This window comes from Boleophthalmus pectinirostris, unplaced genomic scaffold, assembly GCF_026225935.1.
Source record: "Boleophthalmus pectinirostris isolate CB_2022bp ecotype Guang Dong unplaced genomic scaffold, ASM2622593v1 HiC_scaffold_5, whole genome shotgun sequence".
In the NCBI taxonomy this organism is placed as follows: domain Eukaryota; kingdom Metazoa; phylum Chordata; class Actinopteri; order Gobiiformes; family Gobiidae; genus Boleophthalmus; species Boleophthalmus pectinirostris.
The window spans coordinates 29,393,700-29,415,938 of NW_026571404.1; the positions used below are offsets into that span (position 1 = coordinate 29,393,700).

At 38.4% G+C, this 22,239-nt stretch overlaps 1 protein-coding gene across 1 annotated transcript in view; it reads right to left on the reverse strand.

Annotated features, from left to right (window-relative positions):
• pcdh15a (protocadherin-related 15a) overlaps positions 1-22,239 on the reverse strand; it is a 412,089-nt gene that overhangs the window by 264,611 nt on the left and 125,239 nt on the right. Inside the window, exons 9-10 of the mRNA XM_055162873.1 lie at positions 10,922-11,030; positions 8,051-8,163 (exon numbers count right to left, since the gene is read on the reverse strand). Coding sequence (XP_055018848.1) covers positions 8,051-8,163; positions 10,922-11,030 — 222 coding nt within the window. The remainder of the gene's footprint in view (positions 1-8,050; positions 8,164-10,921; positions 11,031-22,239) is intronic.

A 22,239-nucleotide genomic window follows, 5' to 3' on the forward strand; every position in this document is an offset into this window, starting at 1 on the left:
AGATATAATAACTAAACCATCTATAAGGATTAAACCAGGTCTAAATCAGGTTTTTAGTCAAGGTTTGATTACAATTAGTCTAAACCAGGACTCCAATTACATACACAATCAAAATATTAAACTACTAAAATGGCATGTATACAGCAAGATAATCAGATTTCTTTCTGATAATGGAACCTCTGATAAATTACATTGAATCTTGCAGTTTGAATGTCGTATATGTAAGGTTAAGAAATAAGAAAATAGTCAGATTTTGATGTGCATGTAAACTAAGCCAGTTTCATTGGATACTTCCTCTCCCCTTGCATCATCTTGCCATTTCATCTGTCACAATCTTTTTATGCTCTATCTACATCATAGCAGCAGAATCAACAGCCTCTTCAGCCTCTCCGTCTCCTTTTATAAAACAACAACAGTGTCTCATGTACAGATATTTAAAATCTACAACAAAAACATCCACCATTTGAGGTCAAGAACATTGTCAAGAGTTTGTGCACAACTTAAGAACCTTCCACTTAAATGTTGCCCACCACAGCTGGCCTCTTCAACTTTACAACATTCTGTTAAGCTTTTCCACCTGCTTTCACCTCAGACTATTCTCCCACAACATCCTAACTCCGAGCGATAATAACCAACATCTACACAGAGCTGACCCGGAGATCCAATCTAGCAGCACAGGCACCCAAGGGTGACGAGCAGCCATTGACACACAAACCGCAAGGGTGTCCCTGGGTATCCGGTGGTCTCTTTCTCGGCGTTTACTCACACATTTGCTCTGTGAATGAGGCAGGAGGAGATGGGCTGGTGGATTACAGCAGGTCCCAGGTGGTTGGTCTCTTTAGCGCTTGTCCCTATTTCTGGAAGGCAGTGCTAAATGACCCGAGCGCCTCAGCTGCACTCGTCTGGAGGAGAGGAGGTGCGATGGGAAGTCAATGTTTATCGTTCACTCAAGATTGAAGTGTTATCTATAGACCCATTAAAATCCGTACAAATGTCATCAGAATGATCAGATTTCCGTAACGGCGGCAAAAGGAAGCAGAGATAATACCCTTTCTGTGATTAACTACTTCACAGATCGAAATGATAATGGTTTTAAGACTTTAAGACAAAAATAAATGAGAATTTCCAGGGTTCAGATCTTACTTAGTTTGATTCTGTTGGCAAAATATTTAATTGTTATTTTTCTGACAAGCATTCTAAGCAGGCTTGTGGTTTATGTTATAATAATAGTTTTTCAACTCAAAGTTCACATATGAAAACATCCAGGAGAACTGACAAGAAGTCTGACATGAACTGACAGACTAATGTAAGAATCACATTTCAGAACATGTTTATGGAGGTCTAAACTCATGAAACCAACTGATAGGTTACTTGATTAACAGATTAATTATATAATATTGTTTACTTTTCATATGATCCACACTGCAAAAAACAAAAACAGCACATCTTTATGAGAAAGGGTAAAATGGGATAAGAAGTTGCGTATGTTTTATGGATTCTTTTCAAAAACACACAGAGTCTGGGCAGGTCCAAAATAAGTGAGAGGTGGTTTCATTTTTCAGTTTGCAAAATGTACAGTTTGTGTCCATTGCCCTTCTAACATGATTCTTTACCAGATAACAGCGATGTAGAAGTTTGTAGCGAAGTTTTTGAGGTAATGTCCGTACATTTTTCCATGGAATATTGGCTATGGAGTCCGGCTGCTAACAGCGCACTAGTAGGGCTCTGTTTGGGGTGATAGTCTCTCTTTTTCCGCAGCGACTCATTATAAGGCAAGTTTAACTGAAGATGAAGCCAAGTAAGTTCCTTTTGAAAGGTTTTTCAAAGTTTGGTGCTCAGTGTCTTCACTCATGCCTGCTCAAGCTGCCATTTTGGAGTCCTGCACTGTCCTGCCGCTATCCCAGTTTAGGTTCCTGGCACCACTGTCATCATATCACTGAATACATCTCAGAACATCTAATAAATAAAATGTGATCTAAAATGTGTTAAATTAATACTATTGAGTTTAGAAAAATATTGTAATAAATGTATATTTTTGTTTAAATGGCAAATATTGGTAGCAACTATTTTGTTCTCCCCAAATATTGATTGTGACATGTCCCCACTGTCCCTATGCAAACTTATGCCTTTGTCTAAACTACAGGGTTATCAGAATTACAGAATATTTTGCTGATTATTGAAAGAATTATGGTACACCGGAAATTGCAGCCTTTGCAATTTGCTAATTGTGTCTGTTTAAATTGTGATTTTGATTAGATTGTGATTCTCTTACAGCCCTATTACCCATTCATAAATTCATGAATCATTTCTGTGTTTGTTCAAATCTTCAAATAACAGCAGGGCTAAAAGATTACAGTCTACATTCAAGTCAATAATTCAGAGGTGATAAGCAAATTAAAAAAAAAGTTACTGTTTTACCAAAATAACATTAAATAATGCACAAAATCTGGTAAGGATAGAACAAACATGAGCAAAGACTATAGTATTTTTAAGTGTGTCAAACTAAAAGTACAGATTTTTATTTTAATGTGCAAAGCGTGCTCCCATAGTGACATTTCCATTTTCTCTATTCACACGTAGAAAGGACACATATTGGATTTTTGGACCTCAGTATATCTCCAGCACCAAAATGGGACCTTTCAGCTCATTCCTCATTTTTTGGAAATAAGAAAAATATTTCGAGTTGGGGTTGTGAGGTGCACAGGAATTCACAGCCAAAAAGTCTCCCACCACCAAAACACTGTGATTCAAATGTGCCAACTAACCTACATCTGAGAAATTAGTTATCAAAGTTCAAAATTACAAACTTCCAGAGCAAATTACTGCTTTTTTAGGATGTTCGAGAATGCCAACAAAAAGGTTATGTGGACAATACTACATTATAAGACTTGTATTCAGACACTTGTGTACATGTATGTGCTATTTTGAAGTCTATTTGGTAGTTTTCAGATTCTGATGATATCATACACCCAAGAAAAACCCAAGAACTCACTGTACTGCAACATAATTTTGCATTTTAACAATATTAATTTTAGCTGTCTGGCAATTTTCATAGTGTGGTATTAAACCTTCTATCTTCATGGCGACCAAACCAGACCAAGGTGCACTATAAACCACCTGTAATTTAATAAATGTAAGGTAGAGCTGTTTAATGTCATACTGTGGAACATTCCAGGCAGAGCAATGACGTATCCACAGAAACCAGCAAGTGACAGACCCCCAACCGAAAAGTTACATAGTGCACCTTTAATATCATCCTATAGAACGCTGTGATGTCATCTAAAAAACAGCAATTATCCGTATTATCTGTAGCAAATGAGAATTCAATTCTGTCAACTGGGCCAACGTTTTCAAGTGAAAACGATCTACAACAAAAGGCTTCTTCAGTTTTGGTCAAGAGCTGGTGGGAAACAGCCTTATATCTGTCTGAGTGGTGAAAGGTTTTCACTCTAAAACCATTGTGCAGTTGACGGAATAGAATTTTCTTTTGCTGTGAAACCTACCTGGACGAGTGAGGGATTACACACTAAAGGAGACATAGCTTAAAGGTGCGCTATGTAACTTTTTGAGTCAGGGTCCATCACCTTCTTTTTCCCATGTATATGTCATTGCTCTGCTTCAGATGTTCTACCTTACATTTATTTAATGACCACCTAGAAAAACAGACATTCTAACTGTGAGCGGGGTTGCCTCTCCACAGATATGACCTTAAAATTGGTCTGCTTTGGTCTCCATGAAGATAGAAAACTTCTGTCATACTGTGAAATATTTCAGACAAAGCAATAAAATCTCCATGGAGAAAAGCATTTGACATAGCCTCCACCAGAAAAGTTACACAATGCAGTTTTGATATACATGGACACAACAGATATGATAACACACATTTGGGTTGGTGGGTTGGTTGTTGTGGTTGTTGGTTGTTGTGGTTGTTGATTGTGATGGTTGTTGGTTGTTGTTGTTGTTGGTTGTTGTGGTTGTTGATTGTGATGGTTGTTGGTTGTTGTTGTTGTTGTTGGTTGTTGATTGGTTGTTGTTGGTTGTTGGTTGTTGTTGTTGGTTGTTGTGGTTGTTGGTTGTTGGTTGTTGTTGTTGTGTTTGTTGGTTGTTGTGGTTGTTGTTTGTTGTTGTGTGGTTGTGTTTGTTGTTGTGTGTTGTTGTGGTTGTGTTGTGGTTGTTGGTTAGTTGTTGGTTGTTGGTTGTGTTGTTGGTTGTTGTTGTTGTTGTGGTTGTTGGTTGTTGTTGTGGTTGTTTGTTGTGTTGGTTGTGTGGTTTGTTGTTTGTTGGTTGTGTGGTTGTTGTTGTTGTTGTTGTTGTTGTGTGGTTGTTGGTTGTTGTTGTTGTGGTTGTTGGTTGTTGTGGTTGTTGATTGTGATGGTTGTTGGTTGTGTGGTTGTTGGTTGTTGGTTGTGATGGTTGTTGGTTGTGATGGTTGTTGGTTGTTGTTGTTGGTTGTTGTTGGTTGTTGTGGTTGTTGGTTGTGGTGGTTGTTGGTTGTTGTGTTTGTTTGGTTGCTGTGGTTGTGGGTTGTTGTGATTTGTGATGGTTGTTGGTTGTTTGGTTGTTGTGGTTGTTGTGTTTGTTGGTTGCTGTGGTTGTGGTTGTTGATTGTGATGGTTTGTTGTTGTTGGTTGTTGTGGTTGTTGTGTTTGTTGTTGTGTGGTTGTGGTTGTTGTTGTTGTTGTGTTTGTTGGTTGCTGTGTTGTGGTTGTTGGTTGTTGTGGTTGTTGGTTGTTGTGGTTGTTGGTTGTTGTTGGTTGTTGTTGTTGTTGGTTGTTGTGGTTGTTTGGTTGTTGTTGGTTGTTGTTGTGGTTGTTGTGGTTGCTGGTTGGTGGTTGCAGTGGTTGCTGGTTGTGGTGGTTGTTGTCATAGTTGTGGTTGTTGGTTGTGGTGGCTGTTGTTTTTTGGTGTTGTTTGTAGTTGTTGTAAGTAGACTTTAACAGTACTTTTACAGTCTTACCCACTTTAGAATTTGCACTATTCATTCACTCTCATGTGGAGTTGGTAAAAAAAAAACAAAAAAAAAATAGTCATACATACTGTAAGTCAGGCTGTTGAAATGACATGCTCAAAGACACAACAACAGTGTCACAATGGGATCAAACCTTCAACTTTCGTGATCGTCAATCATTCAGTCTTTCTTTATAGAGCCCTTTACAACTCTCACGAGCCTAAAGTGTTTTCCCAATAAAATCAGCAGTATAGAAACATGCACATGAACATAAAAGTAAAATAAAAACAAATTGAAAAGATAAGGTTTAATCCTGGATTTAAACAGGCCAAAGTGATGGTGCGCGAACACGACTGAGCACTGCAACCCTAAACTGAACTCTATTTAGTATCAACTAGCTTCTCTTTATACAGACATAGAGACTTACTAAACTTGCCTATGTAAAGTGCCACAGCAATCGCAACATTTGATCCACCTCTTTGCAGTCTGTTTCATGCCCATGTAGCTATTAGCGTAAAGATCAACAGAACACCCCTGTACATTTCAGCTCACTGCTAATTTACACTAACATACATATCAAACATGAGCTGGATTCACCACATGCTGCGCCGAATCAAAGCCGTGCGCTGTCTAGCCCTTCACCCTCTGTGTTTCCAGCCCTGTGATGGCGGTACATAAGACTCACAACTACCCCCTCAACGCTCATGTCTCCCCATCTTCTACTCTTTTACTTCCTGCCTCTTTGAACTGTCTCTGCCCCTGTTAGCTTCTCCTCCAGACATGCAAAATGATCAGTCTTCCTCCCTCCACTGGCTCCTTTTCATCTCCTGGTGGTAAACACGGGTTTGTACGGTCCTCAGAGGCGTTTTGGGAGGTTAGTGGGAGATGCGTGGAAAGTTCATCTCATGCTCTCCTGGTCGAAGCAATCCGTGTTCTAAATTAGGATTCAAGGGAGCGTGCGGTGGTCCGGGAGGGCTCCAAGTCCATAAATCAGGACATCTTCAGAGCACTCGTCCAGGCTAGAGATAAGGTTAATGGCCGTCAGGGAGCCCATCAGTGAGGTGGGGATGGTGAAGTGGAGCGAGTTCGGCGGACGTGGATTCACAGATAATAATTTCTAAGTTTAATAATGTTACTGTGATTCTACATAAGGGCTATATTGTATTACTCTGAATATGCAAAAGGTAAAGCTACTCTGCCTATCAATAAGAAGTGGATTTAATCAACTGGTCTTTGCTCATCTGCTCCAAAATGTGAATGTGTAGATACCATGATAACATTACAGATTAATCAAAAAGCATTCATTTTGTCTTTTTTTTTTTTTGTACATTAAAGGTGCACTGTAAAACTTTTTGGTTGGGGGTCCGTCACCTGCTTGTTTCTATGGAGATGTCATTGCTCTGCCTGTTATGTTCCGCAGTGGCCACGTTTACATGATGTTTTTTAATTCCGAATTAAATAGTTCAGATTAAAAATATTCTCCTTCAAGTTTACATGAAAATAATAATAATTCAGAATTAAGGTTTACATGGAAAACATGTTAAATCGGCTTGATTTAATTCTGCTCAACGTCTGGAGGTGGGAAAGGGTTCTGATTGGACAGGAACACGAACTATTAGAAGAAATCATAAGAAATGTATTATAAGAAAACACACACTTAAGGTGCTAGCGACTTTTCTGTCATCTCGGTTTGTCCTTATGTGTGGGGATGTGTACCGCTGCTCTCCCGCCTGTACAATCTGGGAAACAGTGGTCCAAACCCAGACTCCTGAACCAGCGGGAGCAGCTCCGGTTCAAGTCGGGCCCAGATGAGCTGAAGCGGGGAGTGTTGTAAGGTGCCATAGCCTGAGAGGTGCTTTACCCAGGGAAGAATGACGAGCACAGAGGACAGACTGCTCAGAACAACATATAACCAACCAAGCCGGATTCCCGCTGCTGTCTGGATGTTTTGCACCACCTCTGTACCAGCCGCAGTCCTGGAGCATGGAGGACAGGAACAGCCACACGCATTCTCACTTTTGCCGCACGGATCCAGTGGTCTTGCTCGCCCCCGGGGGAACAGAGGTACGAGGACACGTGATACAACATGATACAAACTTTTTTCACCATGTTGCAGTGCATCATCGCGTTACAAGGGCAACCCAACGAGCATGTGCTGAATGACTGCAATTATTTTTTAAGTGGAATAAACATTTACATGATCTCGGAATAAACGACCCAATTAATTTGGATTTAAGTTTAATTCTGAATAATCATTAGGAATTAAGTGTTTACACGGTCTTATAAAAGTGGAATTAATTTTTATTCCAAATTATTTTTTTTAAATCTGAATTAAAGGTCTCATGTAAACGGGGCAACTATGACACTAAACTGCTACCTTACTTATACTTATTTATTCAATTACAAGTGGTTTTAATGCTCTAGAAAGACAGGCATTCTGACTTTGAGCGGGGTTGCCTCTCCACAGATCAGATCCGTAACTTGGTCTGGTTTGGTATCCACGATGATAGAAAGGTTTAATACCATACCCATGTAATATTCCAGATAAAGGAATAATATCTTCATGGAGAAAACGGACCCTCCAACAGAAAAGTTACACAATGCACCTTTAACTTCTTGGGTTTTTGTTGTTGTTGTTTTGTATTTACCTTGTTGAACTGTCACCGGAGAAATTGTTTGTTTGGAGTGTTTTAAGAAAGAAATTATAATTTTTTGGAGTCCTTTTGACAATTTGATTTAATAATGCCTCTGTCTTACCATTATCAAAATACAATTATAATATTTTTTTTTTCAGGTCCGCACAATTCTTCTATTTATCATTGCTTTTTGCCTAATAGTGATAATTGGAGTGACTGAAAATTTCCTGTTACCATATAACTTCTTCTACTTCTTGAAATGCTGGATTAATTCTTGTTGTATGTAAAGAATAAGCGGTTACCAGGAAAGAGGCGCCATGAGGTAACGGCTGCTTTAAAATTTGCATTTGAAAGCGATCTTGTTGAGCAGAAGATCCGTCACTTCACCCACACAGACACCAAACATGCTGATTGAACACAAGCTCGTTAGCCCGTTTATAGACGAGCTAAAAGGAGCCATGTTTACCTTAATGACCAGTGTGAAGCGCTGGTACAGGTCTCTGCTGATTGGCTGCAGCACCCTGAGCTCTGCAGTGGTCCTGTTCAGGGAGAAGTACTGTGGGTATGTGTTGGGCTGACCTGCAGAGACAAAGTTCATATGTTAATCTTAAATGTATTCACTGCACTACCACAAGGACAAAAAAAAAAAAAAAAAAAAAGGTGTGACCGTGAAAATATACAAAAGCAGTGAAACGTTTGCTCAGATCTCATCAATATTTAATAGAATAAAGCATATTCGAAATTCTAAGTGGTACTGTAAATTAGGGGTGTCAAATTATCGCGTTAATTGCGATTAATTAATTACAGTCATATTTAGCGCGTTATGTTTTTTAATCGCGTTAATCTCATTTTTAATCTCTAACTTTAGTGTTTCTGTATGCGAGTTGCTTTATTATAAAACCTGTTTTTATGTGTTGTTGGGACAACAACACACACAAAAAAAAACACATTTATAAATTTTTTTTATTTCGGTAATTCCACTCATTGCCGGAAACCCACACAAAACGCGCGCAGTAAGAGCGATGTAAACGTCATGTTAACGTTGGCGGCGTCAGTCGCACAATGGACGAGGTCGAAGAGCCAGTAGAACAGAGGCAGCAGTGCACAGGTAAAAACACATTCGTGTCTTGGAAATTCTTCTCCCGACATGAGATATTAAAGAAAATAACAAATATAAAATCGCCTACAACTTAAATGTCACTGGTGAAAACAACCTGCATAGGCTCATGATGTCTGCACTACTGTCCTATAGTGACCTGCCACATGAGGGGACACGCACACAAACACACACAAACACAAACACACACACAAACACAAACACACAAACACAAACGCACACAAACACACACAACAGCACACAAACACAAACGCACACAAACACACAAACACACACAAACACACACAAACACAAACACACACAAACACACACACACCTTCATCATCGTCATTAACCTGAGAACGCGCGGACCACGTTTCCTTCCGTAGTTACTGCGCGGACACCGACGTGCTCCCGTGAGCCGTGTACGTTTTCTCGCGTACGCTGCGTAAATCGCGCTTCCTCCTGTGCGCCTCACTAGGACTAAAGTAGGACTAAAACAGGTCTAAACCAGGACTAAAACCAGGACTAAAACCAGTGATCTCATATATAAAGCATTTCTCTATCAATAATATTTTTAATATGGTTAAGGAAAGACTGGACTTTTTATTGTCTTTAAGTAGACAAAAGTTATTATGTTCAGATTTCCTCGTCTTTGCTACTTTACAGCAAACAGTTTCTTATTCATGGAGACTTGGGCTCAACAGTCAATTTGAAGAGATTTGTTAAACAATAAATGACTTTATAAAGTCACTTTTTTTTGTTCTATATGAGTCTTTTGATCTGCCACAATAATGTAATAATGAATTAAATGAAAATACCTCAAATTGAAGGCTTTTCTCAGCCATTTTTAGGTGAGATTAAAATGAGATTAATTAGATTAATTAATTACAGATCATAATTAATTAATCTCTCAATTTTTTTAATCGCATGACAGCACTACTGTAAATACCACTTGCTCAGATTCAAAAGAGTCTAAGTGACAGGTTTACTGAGTTAAACGCACGAAATGAAAGCAAAAAGAAATCTATTTGTAGCTATCGAAAAGTAAAAAACATGAAAAGTTTTTAAAAAGTAAAAACCTTTGTGGAAAAAGAACACAACTGATGCAATGTCTAACTGTCGAACTATTTAAAAATACCAAAAGTTGATGCTCAAGAGTCTAAGTGACATTACAAATTCATGTTGTCTGACGTGTCTTGCCTAAGGACACAACAACAGTTTTTGTTACTGGTGCCCCACTGTGGCACCCGATATTCCCAACAGTCTCGCATCCAAGTACTAAACAGACCCAGTGCTGCTTATCTTCTGAGATTTGATGAGATCAGTCAAATCAGATGAGAAAGTCTGACAACACAAGGAGGTTAAATGTGAAGTAAAAAAGTCTATTGAAAAAGTGAACCATATTTTGGGAGACCGCTGGGAATACCAGGTGCCACAGTGAGACGCCAGAGGCCAAGACTGCTGTTGCGTCCCTAGGCAAGCATGAAAGCGGTGGGTGCGTGAGTGTTGGTGGTGATCAGAGGGGCCGATGGTGCAGATTGGCAGCCTCACTTTTCACTTTTCGGTTGGGGGTCCATCACCTTTTTTTTTTCAATGGATATGTCTCTGTTCTTCTTAGAATGTTTTCCAAAATGACATTAAACAGATTTGCCTTACATTAATTCAATTACAGCTGGTTTTATAGCCCAAAACTACCTAGAAAAACTGGCATTCTGACTGTAAGCGGGGCTGCCTCTCCACAGATCTGACCTGTAACTTGGTCTGATTTGGTCTCCATGATGATAGAAAGGTTTATTATTACCTTATATTAATTCAATTACAGCTGGTTTTACTGCTCAAAAATATCTAGAGAAACAGGCATTCTGACTGTGAGTGGGGTCGCCTCTCCACAGATCGGACATGTAACTCTGCCTGGTTTGGTTTCCATGATGATAGAAAGGTTTAATATCACACTATAAACCATTCCAGACGAAGCAATAACATTTGACGGACCCTCTACCTGAAAAATTACACAATGCACCTTTAATAGATCAACAAGTTCAACAACGACAAACTACTTTTTCCAAGCTTTAAGAGGCATTTTCTTCAACTTGGGCTACTGCCATCATGTTTGAAAGCTGTATCAATTTTACAACAGTGTTACATCACAAGTTTTTTTTCTACATGACTCTAAATTATACTAAACTGTGGCCAACAAAGTCATCACGAGTGCCAGAGCGTGTGACATAATCCACTTACCGACCAGGATGGAGTAGAGGATGCGAGGCCTGTCCGATGGGGGCTGGATATTTTGATCCTTGTCCACCGCTCGGATTTCCGGGGTCACATTGAGAGGATTCAGTTTTTTCTGGAACAACGGGCGAGAAAAAAAAAACGTCAAAACAAAATGCCAACAGTCTAGTTTGCCAACCCTCATCTGGCAGCGGTGCAAAGCCTGTCACAAAAGCTTTATGTATCTGGGGGAAATAATAACAAAGAGGGTGATGATGCATTATTTTGTTGTCTTCTTCCAGACTTCAAAATAATTCAATGCAATTCTCCGGAGATTAATTTTCACAAAATGCAAATGGTTTAAGCTTCGTCCCAGACTGACCTGCCCCTGATCTCCTTTTTACTAATATGATAATTAATATTCTGTTACGCTCGCCACTTGTGCACACAGGGATACTATCTGCGAATTTACATGCAAGGCCAAATCTACAAGTTTGTCCGAGTAATTATCGTGATTTACAAAAGTGATCACATGGGATTCAAGTCATTACAGATGGCTTTAAAGATGCACTATGCAACTTTTCAGCTAGGGGTCCAACACGTTCTTGTTTTTATGGATATGTCATTGCACCGCTTCAAATGTTCCACAGTATGACAATAAACAGCTCTACCTTATATTTTTTATTGCTTAAAAATATCTACAAAAACAGGAATTCTGACTGTGCGCAAGGTCGCCTCTCCACAGATCTAACCTGCAACCTGGCCTGGTTGGTCTCCATGAGGATAGAAAGGTTTCATAGCATACTGTGAAACATTTCAGACAAAACAATAACATTTACACGGCAAAAAGCATCTGACGGAAGCCTCCACCAGAAAAGTTACACAAAGCATCTTTAAGCTTTGTCCTGGATTGACTTAGCCAGGCTGGTGCCACCTAGTGCCTCTACTCAATTTCATTTCTCTCCAGCGACTAGGTAAGGAATCGGAATACACTAGATGGTTTGTAAAAACCCTGGAAGTGCGAGTTCGGCAATCAGCGAAGAGCCATACATTCTGTGTTGGCAACAATTCCTAAGATCAAGGATTTAAAGGAGGAACAAAGAGAATGTTTGGTGAATTTGATCAGGGGGAAAGACATTATTGCCCTTCTTCTTATGGGATTTGGGAAAAGCTTAATATACCAGTTATCCCCGTTAGCGGCGCATACCAAATACCAAATAGCAGCGATTGTTTAAATTAAAAAAGTATCTGCCTACCGTTGAGCGAATGACTTCTAACAAATTTTTACAAAGTGAAACCGGCTAATGAATCAGGCTAGGATTGACCTGCCCCTGAGCTCATTTTTACTGATAAGATAATTAATATTCTGTTACGCTCGCCACTTGTGCACACAGGGACCCTATCTGCAAATTTGTATGCAAGACCAAATCTACAAGTTTGTCCGAGTAATTATGGTGTTTTGGAAAAGTGATCCCATGAGAATTCAAGTCATTACAGATGGTTTTAACTCGCTGAAATGTTTGAACGTTTCATAAAAGATATAAAAACCTCTTTTAAAAATGGGTCACTAGAATTCCTGATGTGGTAGAGAAACTAATGCAGAGTGATTTTGGGGTGAGGGTATAATACAATGTTATGAGAGCTCCCAGAAGCAGAATTCATCCAGGGAAATGCAATGCTGTAGGCTACTAATTATCCAGCTTTTCTTTGGCACACACCTCTGCCTTTTACGTCTATGAAGATGAAGAGGAGAAATCCCAAACTGGTTTTCAGATAAAGGCCATGTTCCTTAATATAACTCAAGAAGAAGTTAAAGTCCTCAAATCATTGTAATTGTGCTGCTCTTGATTCTATTTGGCCACTTCTATTTTAATCGCGGCTACTGCCACCACTACGAGTAGTACTATATCTACTGCTTAGGCCTGTCATGATAACAAATGTTTAATTATGATATATAAATCAATCAAATATATAAATCATAAAGCAGAATTATGGCCTAAAAGTATTCTAAACGTACAATATTGGTTAAAAAACAATATTGTTTAAGTAGTTAATTTGGACAATTTGTGTATAATTTGTTCATTCATTTTTTCAATATAAAACCAAAAATAAGAAAACAAACAAAAAAAACAAAAAAAAATTCTTTATTATTTGTCTCCAAAACCAAAATTAATTTCAGTTTTCGATTTTGTTTAAATGAATAATGGAAAAAAACGGATAATGGCCTTTTCCCATTTCCGTGACTTAAAATGCAATGCCAGACTTTTTCACCGCAATACGGACTGAACCAGGACTAAGACCAGGACTTAGACTGGGACCATACCAAGACTGAGTCCGGGACCAGGATCAGGACTGAGACTGGGCCTGAGACGAACCAGACCAGAACTGAGAGAAAAGGACTGAGGCCAGGACCAGACCAGGACCAGGCCATGATTGACACTGTGACTTAAACCGGGACCAGACTGGAACCAGACCGGGACTGAGACTGGAACTGAAACTGGGACCAAACCGGGACTGAAACCAGGAGCAGACTGGGCGTGGTGGATCCCTCTGCCACCACTCCATAGTGTCAGTATTATTTAATTTTCATTATTAGTATTTACATTAAGTTAATTACACTACACATAATTTAATTCCTTTATTTAGACTTATGTTCTAATTTGAATGCACGCATTTTAGTTAATATAAGTCTAATTTACTTACACTTGTTCTTTTGGTTTTTTTGAGCACCGGACGGAGGACCCTGGGAGAGACCATCAGGACTCAGCAAAGGGGGGGAGCACTATTTAGTTTGTTTTACTAAGTTAATTTGTTTAGTTTGTGTTAAGGTCACATTATTATCACTTATTATTTTCTGGGTTATAATTATTTACTTTTTTGTTACTTTGATTAAGTTATTGGTTTAGTTAATTAGTGTAATTCCTCCCTCTTGTGTTTAGCTTTAGTTGGTCCTTAGGTATTTAAACACACCTGTTCCTTTGTCTGGGGGGGTTAGTTTTGTTCTGTTCAGTTTGATTTTGAGTTACCCCAGTTGGGCCCAGCTTTTTTGTTAATAATTTGCCTAATTTGAGCCTTTGTTAAATTATATCTTTTTTGACTTTATTAAATTTAAACTTATTTTTATACCTTGTCTTTGCCTTTCTGTTTGGTCCACTACACTGGGATTGAGACCGGGACCAGACCAGACCCAGACCAGGACCGAGACTGGGATCACACCAGGACTGAAAATGGTTTAGTCCTGTTTCAGTGCTGGTTTAGCCCTGTTTCAGTCCGTATGTGGCGCAAAAGTCCAGCATCACAGTTGAGTCACAGAAACGGGAAACGTCCGTTATCCGTTTTTTCCATTATTCATTTAAACACAAAATCGAAATGTGAAAAAACGAATCGTTATCTGTTTTTCCATTTTGGTTTTGGAGACAAATAATGAAAGTTATTTTTTTTTTTTGTTTCCTTATTTTTGGTTGTATATTGAAAAACGAATGAAGAATGAATGAAATTTTGGACTTATAATAAGTTATAGAAGTTCATAATTCAACATTCTACAGCTCCCCACAATAAATATTAAGCCCCAAAAACTATTGTTTTAACCATCATGTATTGCTACTGTTACTACTGCAAATATTTCTGCTCTACTACAGGTATTTTCTCAGTATTAGAGAAGTATAATTCATCATAGGGGTGGGCGATTTTTTACATCTTCAAACAATAATCCGATGACAATGGAAAGGTGATTCATCAAAAAACGTCCATAATTGTGTTGTTTGAGGTTCAGGTCTTGTACAGAAAATGAATAGAGTAGAAAATTACAAATGCAATTGCAGAAATTTCAATATTACACTGCAGGTTTATACGAACATTATCTCCTACTCATTATTCATTAAAGACATTATAGTCAATGTCAGTCTTTGCATATCTACATACCAACCATTTCAGTAATAGAGCTTGTGTAAATTCAGCCTGGAAGACCTAACTTTGCTCCCATCCATCTCACTAGTTCTCCAGAGTTCAGTCTGCCAAGTTTAAACCCCACTGCAGATGCACGGCTGCTTCAGTGTGTGCCGCACTCTACCTCCCCCCCAGCACCCCCTGGGCTTCTCATCCTCTCATCGTCCCCTTCACTCTCTTCATCATCTCATCGTCCACTTCGCTCTCCTCGGCCTCACCTCTACCAGTGCAAAATTTTGCCTCGTTACCACAAAGTGTACTGTGTAACTTTTCGGTTGGGGGTCCATCACCTTCTTTTTTCTATGGATATGTCTCTGTTCTCCTCAGAATGTTCCACAAAATGACATTAAACAGATTTACCTTTCAATCATTAAGTTACAGCTGGTTTTATAGCTCAAAAATACCTAAAAAAAACAGGCATTCTGACTATGAGTGGGGTTGCCTTTCCACAGATCTGACCTGTAACTTGGTCTGGTTTGGTCTCCATGATGATAGAAAGGTTTAATACCATACTATAAAACATTCCAGACAAAGCAATAACAAATGACCAACCCTCCCCCAGAAAAGTTACACAATGCACCTATATACCTTTATGCACTAATATATCAACAAGTTCTCATCGTCCCCTTCACTCTCTTCATCATCTCATCGTCCACTTCGCTCTCCTCTGCCTCACCTCTCCCACCTCCAGAGTCACGGTTTGAAATATTACACCACAAGTTTATAACGGCACTGTCTCCTACTCATTGTTCATCATAGACATTTATTTCGGTATTGGCCTTATTAGGGAAGTTGCCATGCGTGCCGCCCTTCGCATTCCAGCTTTATGATACAGATTACAATGCCACTACCACTACATGACATCACAAGGTGGAGCAGAGCATTTTGAGCTTTGGAGGATTACTGAACCATGTTTGAATTAAACAAAAAACAACTCTATGTATGTTTTTGATCAGGTAAAAGCATTCTAACTTGGGTTACAGCTCACAAGCGTCTAATAAAGGACCTTTAAGCACACAGTCCATACATCTCCACAATGTCCACTGCACTGATCGTAACCGTGCTGAGAGTTAGTACAGGTTGTCCACATGGCTCACACCAATGCACCAATCCTTTGCTCAGGGGGCTGTATTTAACTCCATCAGCTCTGCAGTAATCCACTCCCCCCTCCCTTAAACCAGCCCACCCCTCTCCCTTTTACACAGTCTGGAGGTGCCTGGCTGCGCTAAACCCAATCCCCCTGGCTCTGCACAATGATGATTAGCTATAATACCCTTCTCCAGCAGTCATTATCCAGGAGACTCCAGAGCACATGCTACACACCCCTGGGGCCCTAAATAAATACTCATCTGCTTAATATTATCAGTAAACCCATGGCGATTAATTACAGTAAACTTGTCAATTAGGAGGAGTAGACTGGACTCGAGTGAGATTCTAAATGGTTGCACTGCAAAATATACACTGGAATTGGTTAAAACAAACAAACAAAACTAAAGAAATAACTATTTTTTAAAGAAGATGCTGAGAGAACTCTGTGCCAGATTCACAAAGTGTTCTTAAACTCACAAATTCCTTCTTAAGTAACAGTTGCGCCTAATTCACCAGCACCCAGTTATGAACACCTCCAGGCGCATTTACATTTCATTTAGATAGAAAATGAATGTATTTGGTTAGAAACGCCCTAAATATGGCCAATATGGTTTTGCATTATGACATGTGAAAGTGTGAGGAAGAGCGTGAACGAGGAAGTCAGGAGGAGCGCGTCTACTGACTATGGCTGAGTATGACAGTCCAAACTAACATGAACTCAGGCGGCCACTCTCTTCATATTTATCACACTTTCTGCGATCATGGACCCGCAGTAAAGGGGGGGTTACAGTAGGGGTGCATGAGGGTGCGGTCTGGTCATGGGCAGGTCAGGGGGGTGATGGGGGTGTTGAGTCCAGCACAGTGACCAGGTGCAGGGTTGTGACAGTGTCCCATATGGAGAGCACTGGGGCTGGGACTGACTGAGGCTCACTGCAGCCGGTAGAAAGTCTGTGAGCCAAATGCTCTATAAATGCCTCATAAATGTTATTGGATCACATAGAAATATGTTTATAGGAAATAATTTAAGAAAATATATAACTTACAATCATGGAGGAATTAGATTTTTTAGTTGCATTATATAATATTCTAACACAGTAAAATTTTTGTTCTTACGAGTGCTCCTGACTGTTCGTAGGATTTGTTCTTCCAGAAGAAGTAGTATTAAGTAATAGTAAGTACAAATTTATTTGTAAGATAGTTTCATGAATGAGGCCCATTGTGAGTATGTTAAAAGTTGTTAAAAGCTGAATATATTTGTTCACTCACTTGATATTAATTACAATAAACATGTCATTTATGAGTAGATTAGATGCCCACTGGGTTCAGAATGATTGATTACACAACAAAATCTGTTAACACCTTGTAATAAGGTATATTTACAAATCATTTGTTTATTAAACATGAACCAATTATGTACTAAAAATTACAAGTATATAAACACTCGTACATGAGTTCACTTTTACACACAGCATTCCTAATTCTGCATGTAAATAGACTTTTTAATGTTCTTGTGTACCTGCCCAAGGACTGCGCATGGAAAGAAGGTTGTAGCTAAATCTGGCACAGAGCATCTTTCCTCTCTTAGATTAATGTATTCTGTGCACTGTCCTTGTTATAAATAAAAATTAAACATTTATGAATGTTTTATAAATTAGGAATAATAATATTTTTTGTAAATTACCATTTCAAAGGTAATAAACATTTATAAAGTCTTATCCAAAAGCTAAACTGAAAGTACTGTAAGTATCTTGAAAGGTATCATTACAAACTGTTAAGTGAATATCATCTGTTCATATATTTAAATAAATTACAATAAACATGTAAAGAATGAGTAGATTAGATGTTCACTGGGTTCAAAATGAATTGATTACACTGTAAAATATGAACTGAAATCTGCAAATAGCAGTTTGTAATCTGTTTTCTGAAGGCAATATTTTAAGTATGTTGAATGTTGTCACTATAACTAATGTTTACAACATAACAATTCTGAGTAAACTACAGAATGGTCATACAGCAAAACCCAAACTCCAATCTGCAAATAAATTATATTTGAATCTATTTTTGAAGGCAATATTGTAAGTATGCTGAAAGCTGTCACTGCAAACTGTGTGAGGATTATTATCTGTTCACACATTGATATTAATTGCAATAAACTTGTCAAATATGAGGTAGATAGATTAGACACACACTGAGCTCAAAATGATTGATTATACTGCAAAATCTATACTGAAATCTGCAAATAATAATGTTTTGTAATCTATTTTGAAGGGAATGTTGTAATTATGTATACAGTTGCCACTATAAACTGTAAGCAGAATATTATCTGTTCACTCATTGATATTAATTGCAGTAAACTTCATCATTTTGAGTAGACTTGACAGCAGCTTCAAAATGGCAACAAGGCACAACTGAATCTAAAATCTGCCCAAAATAAGAGTATTTCCTCTCAAACAGAAAACACTCTCCTCCACCTTGTGATGTCATGTCGTATTACAGGAAGCGCTCCACCGTGTTTTTAAACTACACACACCTTCACTAGAATAATTTGGATAATTTCAGACCTGGAATTTCCAATCTTTACTCAACTGAAGGTAAAATGTAGCTGTTATCTTGAAAACTACCACCACATGACATCACAAGCTGGATCAGACCATTTTGAGCTTTGGAGATGTAGAAAGACTAATAATACAGGGTTACTCTAACGTGTATAAATGAAACAAAACACAACTCTGGATATGTTTTTGATAAGCTAACAACATTCTAACATGGCTTAAAGCTGACAATTTGCAAAATATAGGACCGTTAATACATTTTCAGAAGGCTATAATGCAAGTATGTGAACAATTGTCACTACAAATGGTAAATGGAAGGTTTTATTTTCACTCATGTATACTGACTTCAATAAACTCAGCAATTATGAGTAGCCAAGACTCCCTCTGGATTCAAAACGATTACATTGCACAATATAAACGGAAATCTGCAAAGCCATAAAACAACATACATTGCATTAAATTACCATAAAAAACCTGTGTTGATTTATGTCAAATTGACCCATAGATTATTTACAGGGCAATAATGTAAGCATGTAGAAAGATGTCATTGCAAAGTATGGAAAAAATAAGCTTACGATTATGAAAAAGCTTTAAAGCACAGGGCTGTCGCTCCGGGGTCCTGCACACTTAGCAGTCTGCAAACCTTTTATAATAAATTATATATAACTCCAGCGAACTGTGAATGGGAGGCACTCAAAAAGCTCCCCACTCTGCAAGGCTCTGGCATGTTGTGGTGGAGACCGGACCTAAAGCTATTCAGCCATGTTAACCATATGCCAGAGTAAAACCTCTGACCTCCTGCTTTAACACTATTGTAAGATGGGAAGGCAATGACAGTTACCATAGCAGCAAAAAAAAAAAAAAAAAACTTAATTGCAAACCTATTGTCCAGAGGTGGGTTTTCATGCAAGATCAAATTTAAAAAGTGTTTAATGGGGTTCATATTAAGAGTCCATTCACTTTTTATCTAATACATGAAGAAGCTCTAGAAAGATATTTACAGGTCCGATAATACAAAAAATTTGCTCTTGTGAGTTTTAGGTCTCCTCAAAAACATACCTGGAGATGTGTTTCATTCACACATTTCACCTTTTTTTCATTAGTCTGTCTACATCTCCAAAGCTCCAAATGCTCTGTTCCACCTTGTGATGTCATGAAGTTGTAGTTTTCATGCTACCTTTTACCTTTGGTTCAGTATTGGCAATTCCAAGGCTGAAATCATCCAAATGATTCTAGTGAAGGTGTATGGAGTTTAAAAACGCAGTGGAGCATTTCTTTTATTACCACATGACATCACAAGGTGGAATGGAGTGTTTTAGATTTGAGAGTAGTAGTAGTAGTAGTAGTAGTAGTAGTAGTAGTATATTCGGTCATTTTGCAGCACTACAAAACAAAACAAAACAAAACAGACTACAACCCCATGGATCATGACTGAAATGGTTTAGGCTGAAGTAAAAAAATACTTATAATGCCAAAACCTATTAAACAATGAAAGTAAATATGCAGGATTTGTGTGTTAAACATTATAATATGATCACATAGATCAGAAAATCTAGTAACATGAGCTCTTTAAAGGCGCTGTACCTGATTGTGACTGTCGCAAAAACCTGAAAAACTGAACTAGTTCATTTGAAACGGTTTGCAGTGGTCTAAAGTTATTCCTTGCTGACCTCATGTATTCTGAGCATCCTAATTATTCACCATCGTGAGTTTATAAGTGCTTTTCACAACTTTCAGAGGCCAGAACGGAGTAACAACAGCTGACTTGCGAATGCGGACAATAGAACACTTTATAATTAAATACAGACTACAGACAGCATATCTGTACCAGCGGGAAAAAATAACAAAGGTACAGGGTCTTTAAAGACACAAGTTAGCACATTTCTGATGAATTACTACATGCTATCATTAAAATATAAGAAAAAATAAATAAATGGATCATAAAAAATAACATGGACAAATATCAAGTCTATTCTGATATCATTTTCATAAAGCATTAAATGACTTGTCAGTGTAAAACATGTGTAAACCAAGTGACAACAGATGTTAGCAGATGCTTATTTTAAGAGTAGCGATAATTAGCTGATGTGAATGCCTCAGTGATTAAGAAATTAATGAATATTTACGCCCTGATAAATGACAACATGACAGTTAAGTTAGCAGTTTTGTATCATTCATTATATGCAAGAAAACACAAATAACATTACAAACTGCGGTATTTAAGATGCTGTCATGATACGCATTAATGACTGAATGACTACTATAACATGGATGTGTTTACATGCATAATGAAAATCTGATCATTATCCAATTTATGGAGTTATCTCACTATTGAATTGACATGTAAACACTGCATCTGATGTGAGCCGTTTGATTTCTTTCTGAACAATCATGCAAGCAAATTAAATTAAAAAGTCAAACTAATGTAGTAAAGACAAAAAATAAATAAAGGCATTCTTTGTCTTCCAAGTACAACAGTTTTCTCTATTGATTAACTGCCATGCTGACGTACTACCAGATCTTTTTGATAATCTGATTTCTATTCTATATGTTACCACAATCAAATCTAATGACTGGGTTATCTGATTACCCTTATCAGATTTTTATTGGGTATGTAAACGCCCAACAATAAAAAGTAGAATTTACAACAGCCAATATCTTGACCTTCGCGCCTCTGCTGAACTAAGGTCAGTCTCATTTATTTCTGCACATCTACAGCATGTAAAGTCGCTCATACGCGGAGGTACCACACATGCATACCAAATCTCCCCTATCCAAACACTAGAGCTGCCTGACGCCTGGTGCTTTATCTGGTGCTCCCAGGCTCTCCTTACTATCTGTCCCCGGGTTTGTCTTGTGTCTGTGGGCTGCAGCCGTGCGGAGCTGTCATCCCAGGTCAGCTCACCTCCAGAGCCTGTGCAGCAGGGACCAGCAGAGCAGAAACGCCCCAGGAATTAGTGCGTCGCATGGGGGGAGGGGGGAGTGTGGCAGTCGGGGAGCTGGAGCAAGGCTGCACTGTTACGCTAATGTCAAGCTGTATGTTTGTGCTCTGTGTTGAATAATAGCATCTTTAAAGGTGCACTGTGTAACTTTTAACCTGCACCTGTCTCCATGGAGATGTTATTGCTTTGTCAGGAGTGTTCCACATATCCAATTTGCTTGTAGCCCATTGCATTTTTATTGTATTTAAAAACATACATTCTTACTGTGGATGAGCTTGCCTCTCCACAGATCTGACCTGTAACTTGTCCCTGTGGTGTCATCTCCTTGTTTCCATAGAGATAAAGTGTAAATGCCATACTGTGGAACCAGGCAACATCTCCATGGAGAGAAGCAGGACTCTCCAAAAGAAAAGTTACACAGTGAACCTTAAAATAACTTAAAGACACCGAATGTGACATTTCAGAGAAAAACAGATGAAAATAAACTCAATAATAAAAAATAAATATTGCATTGAAATACACGGTCAGAGGGCTTGCATCTCCACAAATCTGACAACCTCTTGCTCGTCTCCTTTTAACTGTAATATTCCAGAGTTTGACATAAACATATCTACCTCCATGGAGAATGTTACAAAGTATGGTTTTCACTTTAAATGCTTTTATTCAACACACTACAAATGGAAAGTTGCCTGACCAGCCATTCTCTTCAACACTCTGTTAAACAAAGAAGCATCTGGCATTGAACCATAGAACGTGAAAAAAAAAAAAAAACGTCCAAACTTGAGATGATCCAACACAGCCACTAATTTGTACCATG